The 23,290-nt window shown below is 41.0% G+C and overlaps 1 protein-coding gene across 2 annotated transcripts in view; it reads left to right on the top strand.

The window, feature by feature from the left end:
- Positions 1 to 13,610: 13,610 nt before the first annotated feature.
- LOC148039405 (uncharacterized) overlaps positions 13,611 to 23,290 on the top strand; it is a 53,396-nt gene continuing 43,716 nt past the window's right edge. Inside the window, exon 1 of one of the 2 annotated variants that reach the window (XM_087690385.1) lies at positions 13,611 to 14,143. In XM_087690385.1, coding sequence (XP_087546511.1) covers positions 13,661 to 14,143 — 483 coding nt within the window. In that variant the 5' untranslated portion in view covers positions 13,611 to 13,660. The remainder of the gene's footprint in view (positions 14,144 to 23,290) is intronic. The other variant, XM_087690382.1, reaches the window with a different exon arrangement.

The raw sequence follows: 23,290 nt of genomic DNA, 5'->3' as shown, positions 1-23,290 counted from the left end.
AATAAAGAATATGGGCGGTCACTGTACAAGGGCAGGCCCAAGGGCCTTTTACCCCAACACATAAAAAGTCAGGCTCTATGTGTGTGGATGAGCCTCTAGCTCTTGTGCATTTCAATGTATGTGGTTTCATGCCTTGTCAGTCATTGGTGGGCATGAAGTACTTTGTGACATTTATTGATGATTATTCCCATAAGGTCTAGGCTTATCCCATTAAGCACAAATTAGATGGTCTAGGCTTGATTTCAACACTTTCTTGCTCTTGTTGAGAACCAATCTATGTATAGGCTAAAATTCTTAAGGTCTAACAATGGGGGTGAATATGTCTCTGTTGAGCAATTTTGCAGTGAACAGGGTATTAGGTATCAATTGACAACTCCATACGATGGTATTGCACAATGCATGAATAGGACTATTCAAGAAAGTGTATGTAGTATGGTTACTTAAGCATGCTTACTGTAGTAATTTTGGGTTGAGGTAGTTACTACTGTTATGCATCTCATTATAGTAGTTCCCCATGCACTACTCTTGGTTGTCAGGCTACAGAGGAGGTATGGTCTAGTAAACCTCTATCATATGCTCATTTGAGGGTTTTTAGATATGAGGCTTTCTACCATATTTCCTAATACAAGTGCAATAAGTTGGATCTGAAGTCTGTCAAATATATCTTTCTTGGATATGGGGATGTCGGTGAGATGGGCTATCGCCTTTAAGTGGGAGGCTGTTCCGGTTAAGGTGCCTATGCCTAGCTACCCAGATTTACTAGTTGTATACTATATCTGCACACTTGTACACTACATGTGGTAGGTGCCATCACTGTCATTTTATTATTTATTCTTTTAGTGACTATTGAATAAGGGAAGGCCAGTCACATGTTGTGACTATTGGAGTTTCCGTATACACTATCTCTCTCTCTCTCTTGCTCTATGGCTTCATCTGCCATAGCTCTTGCTTTTCTTTTGCTTCCACTTGTGTGCTTCCACTCATGATCCTTTCACACAATGTGGTGCTCCACATGCTATTATCCTTGTCAATATCTCAATCTACTTCTCAATGTGGCCATGTACTTGCAACAATGTTTGGGATTACAAAAGTTGTTAAAACTCTAGTTTCCTTTGAGCTAGCTTATTTTCAAGGCCTCCTCTCTTGCATGCAAGTCTAATGTTGTATGCCTTACAATGCCAACAACTGCGAATCATCACGGGGTGATTGTTACAATGTGTGCCTATTTATCCTTGGTAGAATGGTGGGTCTTCTTTGATGAGAAGTCCACCATTTGGTCAATTACAAAACGCATATACAACATCTTCAAGAGCTTGGCCAAAAACCTCAAGAGTTGTGCACTCAGTATTTTCCCTGATGCCATCATGAAGGCATTTGCTCATTTTCCACCACTCTTTCTCGATCTCTATGTTTGAGCACAGTCAGGTTGTCTTCACCATTTTGATAATCATGGCCTTATAGACAAGACCAAATTGCCAAGAGTTTCCAAGACTAGCCAAAGAAATCAATTCCAAAGGACTTGAAAGTCAAAGCCCTCGAAAGACTGTCAAAGACTACAACCAAGTAACTGTTACTTGTGAAATAAAGGTAAATGGTGGGTAAGGCTCAAAAGTTCAAGTTGTTCAGATCCAATTCTTCCATTCTGGTAAGAAATATAAAATTGTACAATTTGAATTTTTATTGAAAAATAGCCATGATAAAATCCTTTGCTTGTAGATGGTATCCACAAAAGTACTATTCATTTTAGCCACATAGCACACCCGGCACCGATCAAAGATCCACTAAACAAAGACAAACTGGTTATCTTTGCCCAACAGAGACATGGGCTAAATTTGGAGGTAGGCATATGGAGAGTTGGCCACCTCGAGTTTCAAGTTCTCACCAACCTAGAGAATTAATTTGGTTGAAAAATGCCAAATGGCTAGGGAACTCATAGCCAACTATTGTCTCAAATACTACATAATTGGAGATACTTCCACTCACATCCACTTTTTAACTTGTTCCATATTGATCAAGATTTGTGAACTAGCCATTAGATTTAGCATGTTCAAATACAATATAAAAAAGCAATGAGAACTATGATGAACAATGGTGACCAACTTCAAGTTTACCCCAAAGCTAGTGGAAGAGATAGTGGGTATCAGAAAGGGATCAAGAAAATACATCAAAATATAAAAGATCCCCTCCCCCAAGTATCTCAGAGGTGGGATGAGAGTTCAATGGTTAGAATTGATGGAATTGTAGTGAAAGTAGTGGCCAATAAAGAAGTCCTTCTAAGAGGGATACTAGAAAAATAGTTGAGGGTGATAGTGCACCTCTTTCGTCACCTTCTCACCTACAAAAACACCTCCACTAGCCCAACCAAGTTACCTAAGTACCTCCTAGAAGACATACTGATAGGGAACCTTGTTAAGCAAGACTTGAATGCTTTGTGGTTGGAGCATGTCATAGAATCCCTGGCCAAGGTGCAAAGGGTAGCCCCAAAGAATCCAAAAATAAATCTTAACCACATGGAAGTCATGCACAACATCATTAACTACAGTAGCTTACTTACCTGCATCATTACTATCGTAGTGGGAGTGGCCCTCCAAGAGATCTTGCCATCACATATAAAGATACCCACACTATCTAAGGATTCATATGAATACACCACTACAAGAGAAAATAGGCACAAAGAAGAAGGAAAAGACCCTAGCCATAGTGATGACAAAAACAAGAAGAAGAAGAAGAAGTACATAAAAGAGGAACAAGTGAGCTCATCTTAACAAGACTCTGATGAAGGAACGTAGAAGAAGAGCGACTGATCATTCATGCTACTAAAAGAAGGTCAAGAACGGAATGGAGAAAATTGGAAGCTAGAATGAGGCAATCACAAGAAGAGTATGAAAGGGCTATTAGAGAATTAGTAGAAGAGTCCATGCCTAGCAATAACCAATCCATCACATAGCAAATAGCACACCTTATAGCCCAAAAAGAAAAAAGTAGTTTTAGTAAGGGAAAGGAGAAGGTGATAAAGGAACCAACTTTTGATTATGTGACTCTCCATGAGTTAATGGCTTAACTTGGTACCATGCATGCACAAATTAATGAGTTGGCAAAGGCACAACACATGCCTAAAGTCACCATAACCAATCTAGAAGAGAGCTCTTACCCAATAGATACCACAAAGAATATACAAGACACTTCCAAGGGGCAGAGTGCAGCAGAAGGATAGGAGTCCTTGAGCGAATAACTTGAGAGCTAAAAGAAGACAAAGCCAATGCACTCAAGGCCAATCAGAAGCTCTAGGATGGATTGGAGAGATACATGAAGAGTAAAATAGATGCTTGATAGACTCAAACAAGTACATTGAAGAGCTCCAAGCTCAATTACACAAACGCAACAATGCATTGAAGGAGATTCCATAAAAGCAAGAGTAAAAGTTGCAAAACCACTTGAAGGAGTGTGACTTGGTACTCACAAATCTCCAAAACTAGTTGAAAGAGCATGATAGTCTGCTCAAAGACCTCAAGGAGAAACAAGTACAAGAGCTTTTGAATCACCTAAAGGAGTGTGATGTAGTGCTTTAAAACTCTAGGATCAACTTAAAGAGCAAGAGATCGCCATGAGTGAGCTTCAAGATAGACTCAGGGAGCAAGACTACTTAGTACTCGATTGCAAGCTACAAAATAAAATGGTTCGCTAACCATGCAAATAATGGTAATTAAATGTCAGCTCACCAATGCTAAGATCAAAGTGGCCTAGGAAAAAGAAATGGTAGATCTGCATGAGAGATGGCATTTAGAGCATCAACAACTATAGGGTCAATGTAGTGCCTCATATACATGCTTGCAATAGATTATCTCCAATAGCTTGTGAGGGGCCATGAGCATGGCAGAATATGACATATAGAGGCTCTATGAGACTACCTTGATGAAGTAGCCTTGTATAGTAAAAGACATCATAGAGTCTAGTTAGAGGCCTACAAATTGGTCATGATAAAGCAACAAGAGCTATTTAGGGAAGTTGTGGTACAACATAAGTTGCCCCAATAAACCTCTCCCATTGCCCTAGATCCACCCATAGTCCCCCATGGACCTACCAGACTTACCAAATTTCGATGCAAGGGACTTAGAGGACCAGCCAATATTTGAATAGGAAGACACAGAGAAGGAGACCTACATGCCCATGATCCAAACCATGAGAGCTCAGTCGCAAAGGGTAACAAAGTATCCCATTCCCCCATTATGCACTAAAGAGCTACTCATACAAACATCTAAAAATATTATTGCAAAGTAGTGAGACCCCCTAGACATGGAAGCTTATCAAAAGTCATGGAGCATTCAAGGAAGCCAGGGGAGGTATTTGATATTAAAGCATATGAAAGTATGGCTGCAAAGGCTACCAAAATGGTGATACCACCTTCTGGAAGGCAATAAGATGGCCTAAAAAGCCTTCATCTATTCTTAGAAGGAGGAGTGGGTAGCTCTACTTTTTTGTCTCTACCAAGAAGGCATGGCCAAGATTATTAGGAACAAGAGCATGGTAGATAAAATTTCCCAAGGATCCCCAATATAAGAGCAACCCACGTCATCAAAATTTACATATTCCAACCTATTGAGCTGATTTCGTCCTTTATGTATTTTGCACAAGAGTTTGCTAATTTTCTAGACTCCTCCTTCATCACCACCTATAAACTATCTTTGTCTCATCATCATTAGGGACCCTTATAAAGACATGCTACCCCACTCTTTTTCAACATCAATGATAGAATTGATCCAATGGCAATGGTTTGGCTTTACCTCTACCCCCTATTATTGCCAACCTATTGTACCTAGTTATACTAGAGGACATGGTGGACAATAGATTCAGCATGTTTATGCATCCATTTTGCCTAGAGGCATTGCTGCAGCTACGAGAGAACATCGAGCTATACCTTCTTAGCAAGGGTTGTCTCTAATGCACACTCAAGCCACTACCTGAGTGATATATTCCTCTCTTGTATATATTCATTTATTCAAAAAAAAGAAAGGCACATGCATATTCACCACACCTAGGGCAAAACACTAGCCCCTTCTTCACATCACAGTTTACAAGCACATTAAGGGCGGGAAATTCCATGCTTGCTTGGACAACGTGTCACCTTGAGAATAACACCACACCACATTGTTCCAGCAAGAAGGTCCTCAAGTGTGGGATAGCATTCCAAGTTTCCATGGAATTCGACCTAACTCCCAGTTGCACATGCGCGAGTGCACAAGCAATGCGCATAAGTAGATAGACACATCTCTTAGAAAGAGGGACTCAGTTAGGAGGGCGGATAAATGTTAATAAAAGGATAGTAGAAAGAAAGATAAGAAGATTAGACAAGATGAAGAAAATTAGGCCATATAAATTTTGATACAAATGTTGGAAGTCATCAATTAATTTTTGCAACACTTTGATGCTATTATTTTATATGAGAGTGGAGCTCCCTCCCATGCAAATTGTACTTGAAACTATTGTCCTATATCTAGTTAATTCTTTTAAGCTTACTTGCATATAAATAGGGCCATGACAAGTTGGAAAAGGCCACAAAAGGGGTGGGATAAGACAAGGGGAATGGGAAAATCATAACCCTAATCTTTTTGTATTTAAAGGATAAAGAAGCGTAGAAGAGTCTATTCATGTGTGTGTTAACTTGATGTACTTGAGAGAAAGAGAGTAAGGAAGAGAGTGAGAGGTGGAGGGAGTGAAACTGAGTGAGAGTGAGTGACTAAGTGAGTGAAGCCCTTTATCTTCTCTCCACACTCTCTCTTGCCATATTCATTCTCCCCTCATACACATATAGGCTATAGAGAGTTTAGAACCAAATGATACTTACTTGAATTGTGGAGTTTGCCATGTGCTATCATCATGCTCGATATTTCATAGTGAGCTCACTACAAGTAAATCTTTGTGTTCATAGATTGTGTGAGAGATAATCGGCGTACCTCGTATCGAGCCTCTTGAATGGATAAGAGGGTGTCTAATGTCCCCTTGTTGAGCTCATGGAGCACAATAGGCATTGCAAGGTGCCTCATTCCTTCCTCCAACCCCTTGGTCGACTTTCCCTTGCGAACAGGGTGGGTGTTTAGTGAAAGAGAGAAAAGGAAAGAAGAACCAATTGAGAGCCCTAACTAATTGTAAGCACCTACAATTGTGTCCTTATATGGTGGCATGTAGTGGGGGGTGTGCAAGGTTCAAGTGCACAAAAGTATGCAAGTGTACATACACACGTATACACAATGCATGTGTCAATGTGAGTGCCAATGCATATGCTAATGCACGAGTTTGAGTTAGTGCATAGTGGAGTGCACTATACAGTGAACGCAAAGGCTTAAAAATTCAAACTCATTGAGATTTGAATAATGAAACCAACCAACTTTGACCCTTATTAATTGTAGCATATAATACAAGAAGATGCATACATGTCATTTATAGGCTGACATGTGGCCATTTCCCCCCACGCTCTCTTTCCTAAATGCAGTCACAAGTGCGTGTAATTCAAATCAAAGCATAAACATTCAATAAATTCTACCTACTATCAACATTTGGTTGACTATGCTTGTGGTATCTAGCTTTTCTCTCGATGATTTCCTCCCTTACCAATGACTCTTCCTTTCTTCGAGTGGTATTGCGGTTATGATGAATGAAGCCCAAAAGGGGTGCCAAAGAGAAAGAAGGAAAAGAAGGGCACAATAAAGAAGGAAAGGATGCTAATGATGATGTTAATGATTATGCCTCTTGCTTTGAAGGCTCCTATGTAAATTCTTTTAATGGTGATGAATGCTCTAAGGTAGAAGATGACGATAATGTGGGATATTTGTAGCCTAGAAATGTAGGTAGCAAGTGTAGAAATGTAGACGAGACTTGGCCTACTCGACACAGCAGCATGGACAGCAGCCGGCCATAAGGTGATGTAGAAGATGAATCCTCGTACTAAAAAACTTGTGGTAAGCTCATCGTTTGTGCCAGCATGGCAGTCGAATGGTCTGTGTCCAGTGTGGCAATCAAATCGAACGGAATCACCACCAATCATGCACGGCTGGAATCGGCGCTCTCTTTACTCTCCCACTACACCCCTCATCCTACACTAGCCCTCCTCCTACAAGATGATACACAAGAGCGCCTGCCTCACAAGCTCCAGCCCTGCTTGCGTTAGCATCAAACCCTTATGGCCTACCTTCCGTTTGGTAATGTGAATACTACCCTAGATTGGAAGAAGGTGCATGTCTCCTGGGGAGGGCTGAGAGGGAGGAGCTGAGCAAGCAAAGCTCAATATTTCAAGCATATAACATTTGGGCAACCAAGATACAATATGTATACATCTAGAAGCATGTCATTCAATAAGTTTCAAATCCACAAGTGAATGAGCACTAAAGCAAGTGGCAAGTTTCCAAATACATTCAATGTAACTCAAAGCCATGCCTCAAATGTCACCATAGAAATGTTCCAGCACATATATTAGTGCCAAGCATTCACATAGGCATGTGACATACTCGAGAAGCATATAGGCCTTCAATGCATAGATATTTCCTAGTTAAATGCTTGCTACCCAGACAATGCATAGTAGTAAAGTTTTGCATAAATTGAGCTATTTGAGCTCCAATCAATCAAATAAGCACCTCAATCCATGCTCATGACATTCCCCAATGATTGAATTTTCAAATATGCATCAATTGAATCATACGTGAGCTCCAAAAATGAGTTGTAATGAATGTCAAGCAACATCACCTTTTGAATCTCTATAAAGAGATGGCTTTCAAAGTATATCAATTATGGAAAGTTGAAACAATAAACCTTATCTTTCATAGTTGAAACAATAAATTGTGTCTTTCAAAGTACAAGTTAAATGTGACATTGCAAAGTTATTGCTATAAAAAACTTTAAGTGTCCACATATCAATAATTTATAGCATTTTAAAAAAAATTAAATCAAAGAAAAAGAAGAGGTGAAGCTTCAAAGCTAATCCATTCCACAGCATGATGTTCGAGCTCGATGAATGCTACCTAAAGATCATTGAAGCTTTGGTCTCATCACCATCACAATTATACATCTGCAATGACATACCCTCCTCATAGTCATTGCTCTCAAGAATCCGCAATATCCTATCATTACAAAACATGTATACCAACTTCTCGGTCCTGTTTGCCAACAACTTGTTTCAAATGGTGTTGTGCACATATTTATGTGTGCTCCATGGAATTCCTAGCACATTATACTAGTATACACACAGCGAGGGGTCTCAAATGTGGATAGTCTTGCCTGCATTCATGGTGTTGTGCACATATTTATGTGTGCTCCATGGAATTCCTAGCACATTATACTAGTATACACACAGTGAGGGGTCTCAAATGTGGATAGTCTTGCTTGCATTCATGGTCCACCACTTCCATGCCAATTGCTCCTTGGCCATCTCATGCACAAAGGGATTAGAAAATGGGCCTTCTCTCAACTTGGATCTAGAGATCTCCTTGACACATTCCTTGTATGCTACCTCATCATCCGCATAGAACATGTTGATCACAATGTAGAAGACTACAACCACCTTAGTATTGCTCCATATGTCTAGGGCCCAATACTCAAGATCTAATATGTATGCAACACTATGCAATGGTTTATGGGCTGCAACCCACCTCCTCTGAACATATGTTAACAATATCTTTCTTTGAGATGTGTTAAATGGTTCTTACCATGGCATTGTAATGGAATCTTCAATCTCCTCAAGACTCTAAATTATCTTGCACGATCCACCATATCCATCCATTGCTTTCCCATGTTTGCTACTTTCTCATCCATGCTATGTATAGCATAAGTGATGGGCATCATTACATGATATGCATCAACCATAGATTGCCACCATTTATCCTTGTTTAAACAATTAGAGTGTAACTCAACAACCTTATCCCTCACTCACATAGTTTGCTCAGCCTCCCAATCATACATATCCATGTATGAGAATGTCTCTATCACATCACCCTTGTTTTGAATTAAGGACTCCAAAGTATAAAAATGAGTGCAAATCCATGTCTCTGAAGGAAGCTTTAACATGCATGACATATGAGCTCCTCAACTTCTTTTGAGAACAAACTTGAAAATTCTATTGTAATCATCAATAATGCTATAAAATAAAGTTGTATCCTCCTTTTCATACTAATCTTTTAATACCAAATTTAGTGAATGAGTGTTGCAACTACTACAGGTAATCTTTGGATATTGCTCTTCTATAAGTCTAGCTATGTTTTTATAGTTCTTTGCATTATCCATAAATACTTGCACCACATGATGATGCCTTGTCTCTTCAATAGTCTTGCACCTGCAATGTATTCACGTGACTTAAATTTTCCAATGCTATCTATGGCCTTTAAGAATATCTCCCTCCTTGGTGAAACCAACATGATGTTTATCAATGGTCACCATTCAACATTGGACCAACCATCCGATACAATAGCATATGTAGTCAAGCCCAACTTGCATAGAACAACCCTTTCAATCCACTCCTTCGCCTCTGAGTAATGCTTATTAAGAACACCGTGCCATATTGAGTGCTAAGACAACAGCCCAAACTCCTAGATTTTCTTCCATGCATGTTTCCAATGATCATTATCCACAGTTTTCATTGCATGGTTGAAAAAAAAAGTCCTAACTAGGGCCATCTATGCTTGTTCTAATTGATCACACAAAAACTCTCATGGGGAGAGGCTTGGCAAACACTCTCTTTGTTCTTGGACTAGCAACTTCTCCCCTTAGATGGTACATGAAACTCCCTAGAGTTAGAAGCATGGGGTGTTTGAGATTGAGAGGCATTCAGCTTATTGACAATGTCACTCTGCGAGTCAAACATCTCAACTTCAACACACATAGAAGCTATTTGGCTACATTAACTACTAGAAGACCTTTAAGTACCTTGCAAAGACACCACACTAGGTGAGAATACCTCATCAAAATCAACTCTCTTCTCTTACTTAGAGCCCTTAGCAAAAAAATCTAGCCATATATCAAAATCAACTCCCTTCTCTTGCTTAAAGCCCCCTTAGCAACCAATCTAGCCTTATATGTTGGTTTTGGGCGACTAGGGGCACCCTTCAACTCATACACCCACTTTGTATGGCAATGCATGTTTTCCATTAAGCAAAGAAACCAAATCCCATGTATGATTTCTCTACAGGCTTGGATGGATATTCTAAAGGTCAAATGTTTTCCTTTTAAAGTGTGAACAAAGTGGTGTGGCTAGAAATCACATACATGAACTTATAGATGGTTGTTGATATACATAGCAATTGTTGTGAGTGCTTGATATTGTGCATGGATCCAAATCTATGTATTCTCTTTTTTCGTTGCAAAAATGTTGATTTTGTCCATCATTTATAGGCCAAACAATTGCACTGCATGATGTATATTGCTTTGACCAATCTAATCTAGGGTAGACTCTAGAGGAGCCAATTGTGGAACACGTAACTTGATGAAAGATGCTCTCTCTCCTTCTCTCTCTCTCTCTCTCTCTCTCTCTTTGTGATGAAAAATTTGTAGCATTCTTGCTTCAGATGTCAACATTTTTTTGCTCATGGGATGATGAGTGTTGTTGCATCTATGTCAACATAAGCCAATCACCCCCCCACACATTTTTGTGTCATAAGTGATTGCAAATGGTTCTATAACTAGGCCTTGCTAGCACCAAGAATGTGCTTTGTAATTGGCACCCATTTTGCAATTGGCCCATTTACCCTATATACATCGAAATCTTGCCCTATAATGATCCATTTTTACATGGTCATTTGTTTAAGTCTAAACCTAGCCTAAGGCCTATTAGACACCCATCCAGATGTGTGACAATATTTCTTAAAAATGGCGAGTGCTTAGTTTCACACTTGACCGAACAAATTTTTTTATTGATTTTGAATAATTTAGATGCATCATACAAATTACCATGCACTTCATTCCTATCCGGACATGTATGAATCTACCCTAATTATGGAAACAGATCACTAGCCCTCATGTTTGCAAAATTTTACACCTTGGACATGTCATTAAAAATATACTAGTGCTTTGTGCTAGGATCCACATAGGGTGCCTATAAAGTATGGTATTTAACCCCCCTCTCTTCTCCCGATGTGTGTGTGTGTGTGTGTCTCTCTCTCTCTCTCTCTCTCTCTCTCTCTCTCTCTCTCTCTCTCTCTCCTCTTCTCTCTCTCAACTCCTTCCCTATTAACTATACCCCGAACTCGAAACTTACATTTTGCAAAATATATAAACAACACAACACCCACAAGGTGCTTGTATGGCAAGGATGTGTAACCCTCCTCCCCACACCTCTCCCTCCTTGCCTCCCTCCCTCCCTCTCTCTCAAAACACATTCTGTTCTCACTTGGTTCACACTTTATACTTGCTTCTTGTAATACATAGAGCGCATTGTGTTAGACCCACATAAGTAGATGTATTAAGGTATTTGCATAGCAAGGATGCACACACACATGTGGATACATGCAACCCCCCCCCCCCCCCCCCCCCCCCCCCCCCCCCTCAAAATTGCATGGTCATGAAAAGCATATACACACTAAATTTAATGATCCATTACAATAATCAGTACATTAAATTGATAGCACAACACAAGAAAGTGAGCAACAATTTTCTCCAATAAAATTTGGAAATAAAGGAAAAATTTCATGGAATACAATAAGTGCAAACAAAATTGGTATGAAACATGTAATGCAACATTATGCTCGTGGCTTGTTAATGGGAGGCACAACCAAGGTAATAAATAGAGATATGGATATATATGGCTTAGGATTTCCCTCTCCTTCATCCATTATGATACATACACCTATAGTTGTTTGGACACATTTTCACATTTTCAACCTATTTATTGTTATGAAGCTACCTACATTTTTTCCACATCCATGCAAGCCTACTCGAGGGTTTTGATGGCCTCCTATCGATCCATAATGCTATCAAGGTTAAAGCCTATGTGAAAGAAAATAGAGCGTCAAAAAAAGCACATTTAGATCTTACACTATTGTATCAGACCACCAATGCAGGTTATCATTGAATCACAAGTATAATTTTCGAAGGAAATGATTACAAAAGGCCTACATAGAAAATATAGGGAAAAAAGTATTGTGGCGGATTGACAAATGATCACAACTTATGTCTACACATGAAGTAAATTATTCATGATCACCTTCTCTTCTACTTAATAAAACTATATACCTAGAAAATCTCATGCCATCGTGTGTGTGTGTGTGTGTGTGTGTGTGTGTGTGTGTGTAGAGAGAGAGAGAGAGAGAGAGAGAGAGAGAGAGAGAGAGAGAGAGAGAGAGAGAGAGAGAGAGAGAGAGAGAGAGAGAGAGAGAGAGAGAGAGAGAGAGAGAGAGAGAGAGAGAGAGAGAGAGAGAGAGAGAGAGCGCACTTGCGATCATACATGAATCAATGCACCAACCCACACATCTAGGTCTTGCTTTCGTCATTCATTTATTCTTGCATCAAAGTGTTGAAGTCAAATGAGAATTGCACTAATAAGGTGAGGAAGAAGAGAGGAGTGAATAAGAATAAGAAGACTAAGCAAGTATCATTGACAAAGGGGGACATATATATATATCCTTCCATTGCACCACCATCCAATCCTCAAAAACTTCTTCATCATGAATGCATTGCCTAGACTAGAATGACGCAAAGAGTATACATACATATTTATGCTATTGCTTCATTCCAAAAGATATGCAATAACCACATTGTTGCTTCTATCTCTTCTCTACCGTATCTACACCAAATATTGCAATCATGCCCACCCATTGGAGAAGACAACTTGGTAATGAGAGAGGGCCTAATACTTATGTGTAGGATCACAACATTGCCTATTTAAAGAAGGAAGCTTGGCAATGTTGAGAGAAGGAAGCCTGGTAGTAGGCTCAAATCCTCCAGCAACATGATAGGCCTTGGATTGCATCTAGCCTCTATGTGAGGTAGCCACGATTGTATACCAAAGCCTTTGTCTTGGACTCCATCCCCACCATAGGTAGCAATTTTTTGAATTTCAAATCTTGGAGCTACTATTCATGGTGCTACTTCTGTAGCTTATGATGCTTCTGATCGTTTTGTCGCTTCTACAGCAACTGTCATCTCTATTCATGTTGCTAGAGAAGATATGGAAAAAAGAATTTGATCACCCTTTATAGTTGTGCAATCCACACAAAAAGCAGTGACTATTTTTATTTGAGATAGGGAGAGAACTCATTAAGGTGGAATTCAAAGAATGGTGAGAGAGGCAGAACACTAATGAGCCACATGCAAAAGAGACTCAAGAGAGGAAGATATGTTGACAAATCAATTGCTATTTTGAGAGGTCCTCTACCATGTGGCACTTAACGAGTTCTAATGCAATGTAAGTTGGTGTTTTCTTTAGGCTTTGAGAAAAAATACTTATTGAAAATAAAATCATATGTTTTTCTCATGGGTCTCTAAATTTGTGCCACATCAGATTGTGTCAGGTTTGGTGACAGCTCTGGTATATTAAAAAATATTCAAAAATAAGAGACAACATAGAACATAGAATATATTATATATATAAAAGAATCTGGTTCGTTTGGATAAACGAAAACAATTCGTTTTGGATAACATCGGTTAATGTTATATCTTTGTGTAGGGGGTAAGAGTGTTTTCCTGCATGGGAGCTTCGTCTGTCACACTTTGTGCTCTATCCACACGCTTCCTACTCTCTTCTGCACCAATGTACCACCTGCCATGCCCTAGCAAAGCCAATATGTTAACATCAGGGTGGCCTGCTTCTCCTTCTTCGTTCTCTTCTTGTGTGTCTGCTTCTTCGTCTTCGTTTTCCTTTGCTTCTGCTGCTGCCGCCGCCGCTGGTTCTTCTTCTTCCTTTTCTTCTTCATCTTTGACTCTATCACCTTCGAAATTAGGTTTTTCCGCAGTCGCGAAAGCTGCGTTGCGGCAGGGCCTCCTCGAGATTGAATCTCCAGCGCAGGCCGCACCCGATGATGGGCCTGTGGAGCTTAAAGAGGACCTACAATTGGATAGCCTAGAGGAGATGTCTCCCCTACGAATTGCTGCCAGCGTTGTGCTCACCGGCGCCATCGGATTCTTCTTGTTTCGCTCTCTGAGAAAGCGCGCAAAGTTTGCTAGAGAAACGGTACGGTTCTCCCTCCCTCTCTCTTTCTTTCCGTTTTCTGCAAAATCTCCCAAAATCTCCCAAAATCTCCCTCTCTCTTTCTTAATGGCGTTTCTCTAATGGCATCCCAATATTGCATATATTTCTAAGGGAAGTAGACTCTCCCAAAATCCTTTAATGTTAATCATCACTAGGTAAACAATATATTACATGTTGAAAGACATGAAATAATATCAGCATAGGGAATGATTGGCAAGGGAAATGTCTAGTATAAGGACTAAAAAAAAGGCTATTTTAACAGGCTACAGTGCAAAACCATGTGAGGAATCCCTAAATAAAAGAAGGTGCTAGAATCACGTCTCAAAAGGCATATTGCCTCCTCCTCATATGCTTTGAATCTCCTCGCATTGGCATCTAAAAGTATCTATGGTTGCTACCTTAACGTGAGTGAGTGTTTGAAGTGAAAGTGTATTGCCGGCGGCGGTTAAAGCGGACTTGTTACGTTTATCCAGTCCGGATATACTGGGTAGTAATACTAAATGAGATTCCATGTTTGACAATGTCTTCCAATTCAATCCTTTTAGGTGAAGTGGCCTAAAATATGAATAGAATGCTCCCTTGTAAACCCTCTTATCCAGAGGCCGGTGCTTTTCTATAGTCCACGCCTTTACTTTGAAGATCAATGTTATCTTAGTACCTTGCAAGGCTAGTCTGAGAGCTCTCTTCTAGACCTCTTGTACATTGGGGTAGTCCCAATAGTAGTGCCCTTGAGTCTTCTCAATTGCATTGCATCTTGTTGTGACCTTGCCAAAGTTGATCCAACCTATATTGTGAGGACATGCATTTTTAAAACCTCACTTAACATGTGGATTAATTTTTAACCACATGGTTAAGTAAATGTTGCACATGTGAGACCTAACTGGGGTTAGAGTAAATTTACGAGCTCGCGACCTGAGGAAATCAAGGGATGTTAAAGGCAAAAGTTGCTATAAGTTATGCCGCATAGGTACTTGGTGGTATCTGGTGCCAGTTGTTGGTCTATGCCATTCATTTGGCCATAAGTGTTAGTTGGTGACACTAGAGAATGTAAAAATTACACAGTGCAACGAACAGAATCTAAGAAAGAGATAGAGAGTACACAACAGATAAGAGGAGAATAAAAAAATCTTTTACTCCAAACAACTGATACAAAGATAGCTCTGTCCACGCGTGTGCTTCAACTGTGAAGCTTAGATGGCGATCTAGACAGAAGATAGGTGAAGAGCTTAAGGCTAGTTGGAACAACTCAGAGTGGGTGAAAGATAGATAATCGATGGTTGTGAAGGGGTTTAGCTTTTATAGCCTGCAAAGGTGGTTTGGTTGGCCTGACTGACCTATCATATGAGGCTCTACTAGTTGGCTAGGGAATATTCCCTTTACCATTGGGCCGGGGGTGCTGCCCTCGAACCCCAGCCAGGGAGGCCGTTGGCCCCCTTAGGACCCCACAGCCAAGGGCCACTTCCGTGGCCTCCGGATCCCAAAATAGGGGCCTCTTTTAACTCCCTTACCTCGCAACTCGATGCAATGTGCCTCGAGTTGCTACCAGCTTAACTACTCTGTCTAACCCAAAGATTAGACCCACAACGGCCACCTTTTTGCCATCCAGTCACATAGACCTCATCTGACATACAAGTCAGGACTCAACCAATATCCGGGCTCACATATGGCTTCTTCTCATAATGGGGGCCTTACAACTTTGAGCACCATGGATCATTGGTGGCACCTTATGAGGGTGGGGCATTGAGCGTATCTAACATTCCCCCTCAATGTTCACCCGCAGGTGAACTATCTCCTCGGTCCAATGCCGAGTCTCTGAAGATGAACTTAAAGCATATCCTTCGTAAGTGCTTTGGTGAAGATATTCGCTCCATTCTTCTTTGTCGGACAGTATACGAGTTCCACTATCCCATCCTTAATCAAATCACGCACATAGTGATACTGGATCTCTACATGTTTGGTGCGCGCATGAAACACTAGATTTTTAGCAATGATGATGCAACTTCGATCGTTCCATCTTAGCACACTTAGTTCCTTATCTTGCACTCCTACATGCCATAGGATCCTTCTCAACCATACTGCTTTACATGCAGCAAAACAAGCTGTCTTATACTTTGCTTCGGTGGAAGACAATGCCATTGTTGGTGGCTGCTTTTTACTAATCCAGGAGAAATTTTCTGAACCCAAAGAGAAACAATAACCAGAAACTGACTTCTTGGAATCACTATCTCCTGCTCAATCTGAGTCACAGTTTCCTACAAGAGAAGTTCCGGAACTATATGTGATACCATAGTCAAGAGTTTCCTTCAAGTATTTGAGCACCCGCATCCGAGCTTTCCAATGACTCTTATGAGGTTTGTTTGAGAACTTGCTCAAAACACCAACAACAAAATTGATATCTGGTCTGGTGTTACACAAGTAGATCAGACTGCTGATCAACCTCCTGTATCTCCCAATGTCTGCTAGTGCTGATGTATCCTCAATGGATAACTTTGCATTCACCTCCATAGGTGTAGCTATCTCCTTGCAATCGGTCATGCCAAATGCCTTCAAGATTTCCCATGCATACTTCTTCTGAGAGATGAAGATCTTTCCTCGCTTTTGCCAGACTTCAATCCCCAAACAATAGTGCAACAAGCCGAAGTCTGTCATTTCAAACTCAGAACTCAAAGCCTTTCGAGTTTGGTTGATCATATCTTCATAGTCATTTGTAATAAGAAGGTCGTCCACATATAGGACAATCACTACAGACTTTTCACCATCCCTGTAAACATACAGGTTAGCATTTGAGGCACATCTTTTGAAGTTTAAGCTTAAAAATAACTTATCTATTTGTTGATACTATGCTTTGAGGAATCATCACACTAGAATTTGGTGGGTCGGGGGTAGGTTTGTTGAGATATCGAGCTCCACTCGTGATACGCCAGGGTGACCGTTGTGTATTTATGTCACCGACTTGTCAGTTGCAGACGCGGTTGATACACCGCCCATGAATAATAGCTACATGATAGCTATCCTTATCTACTCTAGTTCGTGGCTCAGTTAGTATGCCACCTTAGTTAGTTGAGTTTGGTTTGAGACCCATATATAGGGTTCTTCTATTTCTTTGTACTTGAGTTCTTTTGGCTTACACAACTAAGAAGAGGAAAACTGTTTTCAGCCTCCACCCTTGTGTGTCTTTCCCCATTGTGCAAGCAAGAAAGCTTCAAGCGAGACTCCTTCCTTCTCTCCCACAATCTTGACATGGTATCAGAGCCTTGTTCGTGGTAAGGAGCTCAAGAAAGCAAGCTAAGCTCGCGATGTTCGGGTAAGAGGAGCAGTGTTGCTTTCATTTTCTGTTTTGGGAGCAGATCTCTGCAGGTAGTACAGCCGGAAATTGCAAGAGTGCATTGTCTCAGGTTGAGACGCCCTTCGCGGTGAAGCAAGAGGGTAGTATATGCTGCGGGAGAGAGCTTTAGCTCCTGGCGACCTTGTTTTTTTGATTTGAGGCCATTTCGGGGCCTGTTTTGGAGGCGGAAGTTTTCTGCACGCACTCAGGAAAAAGCCCTGTTTTATGCTGTGCGACCACTGTTCTACAGGTTGGTGAAAAGTTATTGTAGAAATTGCATCGTATGCTTGTGTGCAGAGACATTGGGAGTTTCAGAATCATCCTTGGTTCCTGTTTATGCAAAATCGTCACTAGGAAGTGACTGTGTGGTCAAATACCACTTTCGCCAGTTTTGCAGATTTGCCCTTGTGAGGGTGAAGCTAAGTTTTTGCAGTGACAGAATTTTTCGCAGTGTTCTGTAATGGCGTCTGATTCTCTTTCACAGATTGTAACTGAAAAGCTTGACAAGAACAACTTCCAGGCATGGAAGTTTAGAATGACGAATTTCCTTATGGGAAAAGGATATTGGGAATTTGTTGCAGGAAATGAAGAAGAACCAGTTCTTCCTGATGTTCCCAATCAACAGCAAATGCAGGCATTCAAAGCATGGCATGAGAGAGCCAGAAAAGTTATGTACTGGCTGTCTATCAGCATTTCAGACTCTATGATTGTGCATATTCAGGATGCAAGTACGCCAAAGGAGGCATGGGATACTTTGTCAAAGATGTATAGCACAAATACGCAAGCCAGGAAAATGCAGCTCAAGCAAGAGTTGCACAATGTGCAAAGAGAAAATATGAGCATCAATGACTACCACATGAAGGTGAAGAAGATTGCAGATGCACTTGCTTCCATCGGGTCGCCAGTGGAAGATGATGATTTAGTTTCTGTGACCTTGAATGGTCTAGGAAAGGATTATGCACAGTTTCGGACATCCATTTCAGTTCGTGAAAGATTTCCTGATTTTGAGGAGCTGATTGCTCTTCTAATTTCTGAGGAGCAAAGAAATGGTGGTGCATCTTCTTCAGGAGGAACTTCAAAAGAAGCTGTCTTCTACTCAAATGCTGGAAGAGGTAGAGGCAGAGGTAGAGGAGGCCGATTTGGAGGCCGTGGTAGAAATCAGAATATGCAGCAAGCTCAAGAAAATCAGTCCTATGGAGGAGGACGTGGTAACTCTAGAGGCAGGGGGAGCCAAAGAGGTCGTGGTGGATGGCAAAGAGGCCAAAATGCAAACAGTAATGTTGAATGCTACTACTGTGGTAAAATGGGTCATATGGCTAAAGATTGCTATAAAAAGCAGAATGACATCATGAATGGAAAACTGCAACAAGGGAATTATGCATCTTCTAGTAGACAGGGTGATGACAGAAATGAGCATTTGTTTATGGTGCAGCACATGAACAATTCTGTGACAAGTGCAGAAGAAAGCAATGATGTATGGTATGTTGACTCAGGTGCATCAAACCACATGACAGGTCATGCAGAATGGATGGAGGATGCAAGGAAAATGGAAAAACCAGGATTTGTGGAGACTGGTGATGATACTGCACATCCTATTGTGCAGATTGGAAAAATTCCCTTGTCTATGCAGGATGGGAAAAAGAAATACCTGTCCGATGTATTTCATGTCCCGAATATCACCAAGAATCTGGTTTCTGTTGGTCAAATGGTTGAGCAGGGCTTGCAGGTCAGATTTAATCCTCATGGATGCTTTGTTGAGGATATGAAAAATAAAGGTCGCTTGATAGCAAAAGGAAAGAAGAAGGGCAGAATGTTTACGTTGGATGCAGACATGTCTGAATTGAGTGCAGCAATGTTTGCACATGGGACCGGTGTAGTTGCAGATATTGATATCTGGCATAAACGCATTGGTCATGTTAATGTACAGCGACTTAAATCAATGCAGGCCCAAAATATTGTTGCAGGATTGCCCAAATTCAAGGTTGCAGAAATGCATAAGGTATGTGAAGCCTGTCAGTTTGGAAAACAGGCAAGGAAACCATTTCCTAGACATGTTCAAGAGAGTGAGAAGCCATTGGAATTAATCCACTCTGATGTGTGGACTACTAAAGCTGCATCTCTTGGAGGCTGTCATTATTTTGTCACTTTTATTGATGACTATAGCAGAAAAGTTTGGGTGTATTTTATGAAAAAGAAAAGTGAAGTTTTTGGGCATTTCAAAACCCTTAAAGCTATGGCTGAAAAAGAAACAGGTCTGCAAATAAAATGCCTAAGGTCAGATGGAGGGGGAGAGTACCTCTCAAATGAGTTTGCAAAGTTCTTGCAGGAGCATGGCATAAAGCAGCAATATTCATGCGGTTATACCCCACAACAAAATGGAATTGCAGAAAGGAAAAACAGGCATATTGGGGAGGTATCTCGTGCCATGCTCAATGAAAAAGACTTGCCAGATTTTTATTGGGCTGAAGCAGTTGCTACAGCAGTCTACATAATGAACAGGACTCCCACTGCAGCAATACATGGAATGACTCCAAGGAGAGGTATACTGGTAGGAAACCAGATATTTCTCATTTGAAGATTTTTGGTTGCATTGCCTATGTTCATGTGCCAGATGAGCTGAGATCCAAGTTGGATCCAAAAGCTGAGAAGTGCATCTTTATTGGTTACTCTCTGCAGCAAAAAGGGTATAGATGCTATAACCCTTCTACTCGTAAGTTTACAGTGAGCAGAGATGTTTTTGATGAGATGAGTAGCTGGTATAAACCAGTAAATGTGATTGATGATGTAGATGCACAAAATGGTAATGCTGCACAGAATTCACAGCAGCAGTCACAAAATATTAGTGGACCTGGAGCGTCCTCTAGCAGTGGTTCACATTCTTCGCCATGGACAGGCAGATTGAGATCAGGAGAATCTTCTCAAAGTAATACAGATAGTGGTATGCAGGTATCACGAAAAGGAAAAGAGAAGGTTGATCAGCCCATGTTTGATGTGAATGCAGGTCACTCTTATGTGGATGGTGAATCCAGTGGCTCAGAACAGAGCATTGATGATGAGTTGGGTATTCCTTCTATTGTTACACCTGGAGTAAGGAAGACCAGGGATGTTTTGATAGCACCTGGGAGTGAACCTACTTTGCGCAGGTCTACGAGAGCTAGGTATCCTGTGGATAGGCTGAAATATGATGGATTTACAGCCATTCACTATGCATATATGGTTAAAGTGATACAGGAACCAGAACCCACTTCTTTTGAGGAAGCCATGGGAAAAGAAAAATGGGAGAAAGCCATGGATGAAGAAATGGATGCCTTGGAAGCAAATGCTACATGGGAATTGGTACCTTTGCCTAAAGGTAAAAATGCAATTGGCTGTAAGTGGGTTTATAAGGTGAAGCACAATGCAGATGGTTCTGTGAACAGATACAAGGCAAGATTAGTAGTCAAGGGGTATGCACAAACATATGGCATTGACTATGAAGAAACATTCAGTCCGGTTGCAAGGATGGCAACCGTAAGAGCAGTCATTGCTATGGCTGCATCAAAGGGATGGTCTTTACATCAGATGGATGTAAAGAATGCCTTCTTGCATGGTGATTTGCAAGAAGAGGTCTATATGGAGCAGCCACCTGGTTATGTGCATGTTGTTCATCCTGAGTTTGTTTGCAGGTTGAAGAAAGCTTTGTATGGATTGAAGCAAGCACCTAGAGCATGGTCTGACAAGATAGGACAGTATCTTGTCACTATTGGCTTTCAGATTTCCAAGGCAGATTTCTCACTTTATGTGAGAAAAACAGAGAAAGGTATTATGCTACTTGTCATTTATGTTGATGATTTGATTATGACAGGTGACAGTGATGAAGATATCCTTCATGTGAAAATGCTATTGAAGCAGAAGTTTGAGATGAAGGATTTGGGAGAGCTGCGTTATTTCTTGGGCATTGAGGTGATTAGATCACCAAGTGGGATACAGCTCTTGCAGAGGCAGTATGGATTGGACATGCTGTCCAAATATGGGATGACAGGCTGTAAGCCTATTTCAGTTCCTTTGGAGCAGAATGTGAAGCTGAGCACAGATGCAGGTGAGCTTCTAGAAGACCCTACTATGTACAGACGCATAGTAGGAAGTTTGATTTATATGACTATTACCAGGCCAGATTTGAGCTATGCTGTTGGATTGGTAAGTCAGTTTATGCAGGCTCCAAGGAAACCACATTTGGATGCGGCTAGACACATACTCAGGTATGTGAAGTCCACATTGCAGTATGGATTATTTTATGAGATTGGGGTTCAGATAAAGTTGCATGGATACACTGATGCTGATTGGGCTGGTAGTATTTCTGATAGACGATCTACCAGTGGATATGTGTTCTCTTTTGGGAGTGCTGCAGTCACTTGGAGCAGCAAGAAACAGCCTACAGTTGCCTTGTCGAGCACAGAGGCTGAGTACAGGGGTGCAGCAATGGCTGCATGTGAGGTAGCTTGGTTGCATAAGCTACTTTATGATATGCATCAGTCTACAGATGGGCCAGTTGTCATTTATTGTGACAACATGAGTAGTATACACTTGGCAAATAACCCAGTCTATCATGCTAGAACAAAGCACATTGAGGTGCATTATCACTATGTGCGAGAGAGGGTTTTACTAGGTCTTATTGATCTAGTTTATGTCAGCACAGAGGATCAGGTAGCTGACATATTCACGAAGGCATTGGGCACAGAGAAGCTGCGCAAGTTCAGAGACCTGCTTGGTGTGCAGGAATCGGGATTGAGCTCGAGGGGGAGTGTTGAGATATCGAGCTCCACTCGTGATACGCCAGGGTGACCGTTGTGTATTTATGTCACCGACTTGTCAGTTGCAGACGCGGTTGGTACACCGCCCATGAATAATAGCTACATGATAGCTATCCTTATCTACTCTAGTTCGTGGCTCAGTTAGTATGCCACCTTAGTTAGTTGAGTTTGGTTTGAGACCCATATATAGGGTTCTTCTATTTCTTTGTACTTGAGTTCTTTTGGCTTACACAACTAAGAAGAGGAAAACTGTTTTCAGCCTCCACCCTTGTGTGTCTTTCCCCATTGTGCAAGCAAGAAAGCTTCAAGCGAGACTCCTTCCTTCTCTCCCACAATCTTGACAAGGTTGTGGTTTTGTGTCAGTCTCTAGCACAATCTCCAAAAGCTCGTAAGAATCAAGTATAGTTGTAATTTTGAACTTCCACAAGGTGTAGTTTGTACCATCTAACTTGCCTTTGCTGAAGGTTGGTGGACGAATTCTCAGTGTTTGAATAGTCGGTACAGCAGCACCACCTCCCACACCGCTTTCTGATGTGCTAGAATTGCTTCTGGAAGACGGCATAGTTTCTCTTTGCTGTTGAAGCCTTTGCCTCTTGCACACTCTTCGATCCCTAGAGCCCCCTAGGCTCTGATACCATGTAAAAATTACACGGTGCAGTGAATAGACATTGAGAAAGAGATAGAGAGTACACAACAGATAAGAGGAGAATAAAAAAATCTTTAGCTCCAAATAACTGATACAAAGATGGCTCTGTCCACTCGTGCGCTTTAACTGTGAAGCTTAGATGGTGATCTAGACAGAAGATAGGTGAAGAGCTTAAGACTAGCTGGAATAACTCTGACTGGGCGAAAGATAGATAATCGATGGCTATGAAGGGGTTTAGCTTTTATAGTCCGTAAAGGCGGTTAGGTCGGCCTGATCGACCTACCATATAAGCCTCCACTAGTTGGCCATGGAATATTCTAGGGAATATTCCCTTTACCATCGGGTTGGGGGCAGTCAGGGGCTGCTTC

This window comes from Lygodium microphyllum, chromosome 2 (genome assembly GCF_053477565.2).
Source record: "Lygodium microphyllum isolate KBCC chromosome 2, Lygodium_microphyllum_v1.1.10, whole genome shotgun sequence".
NCBI classification, from domain to species: Eukaryota; Viridiplantae; Streptophyta; class Polypodiopsida; order Schizaeales; family Lygodiaceae; genus Lygodium; species Lygodium microphyllum.
The sequence above is the reverse complement of the archived record's forward strand: the minus strand, read 5'-3'. Positions and strand labels throughout refer to the sequence as shown.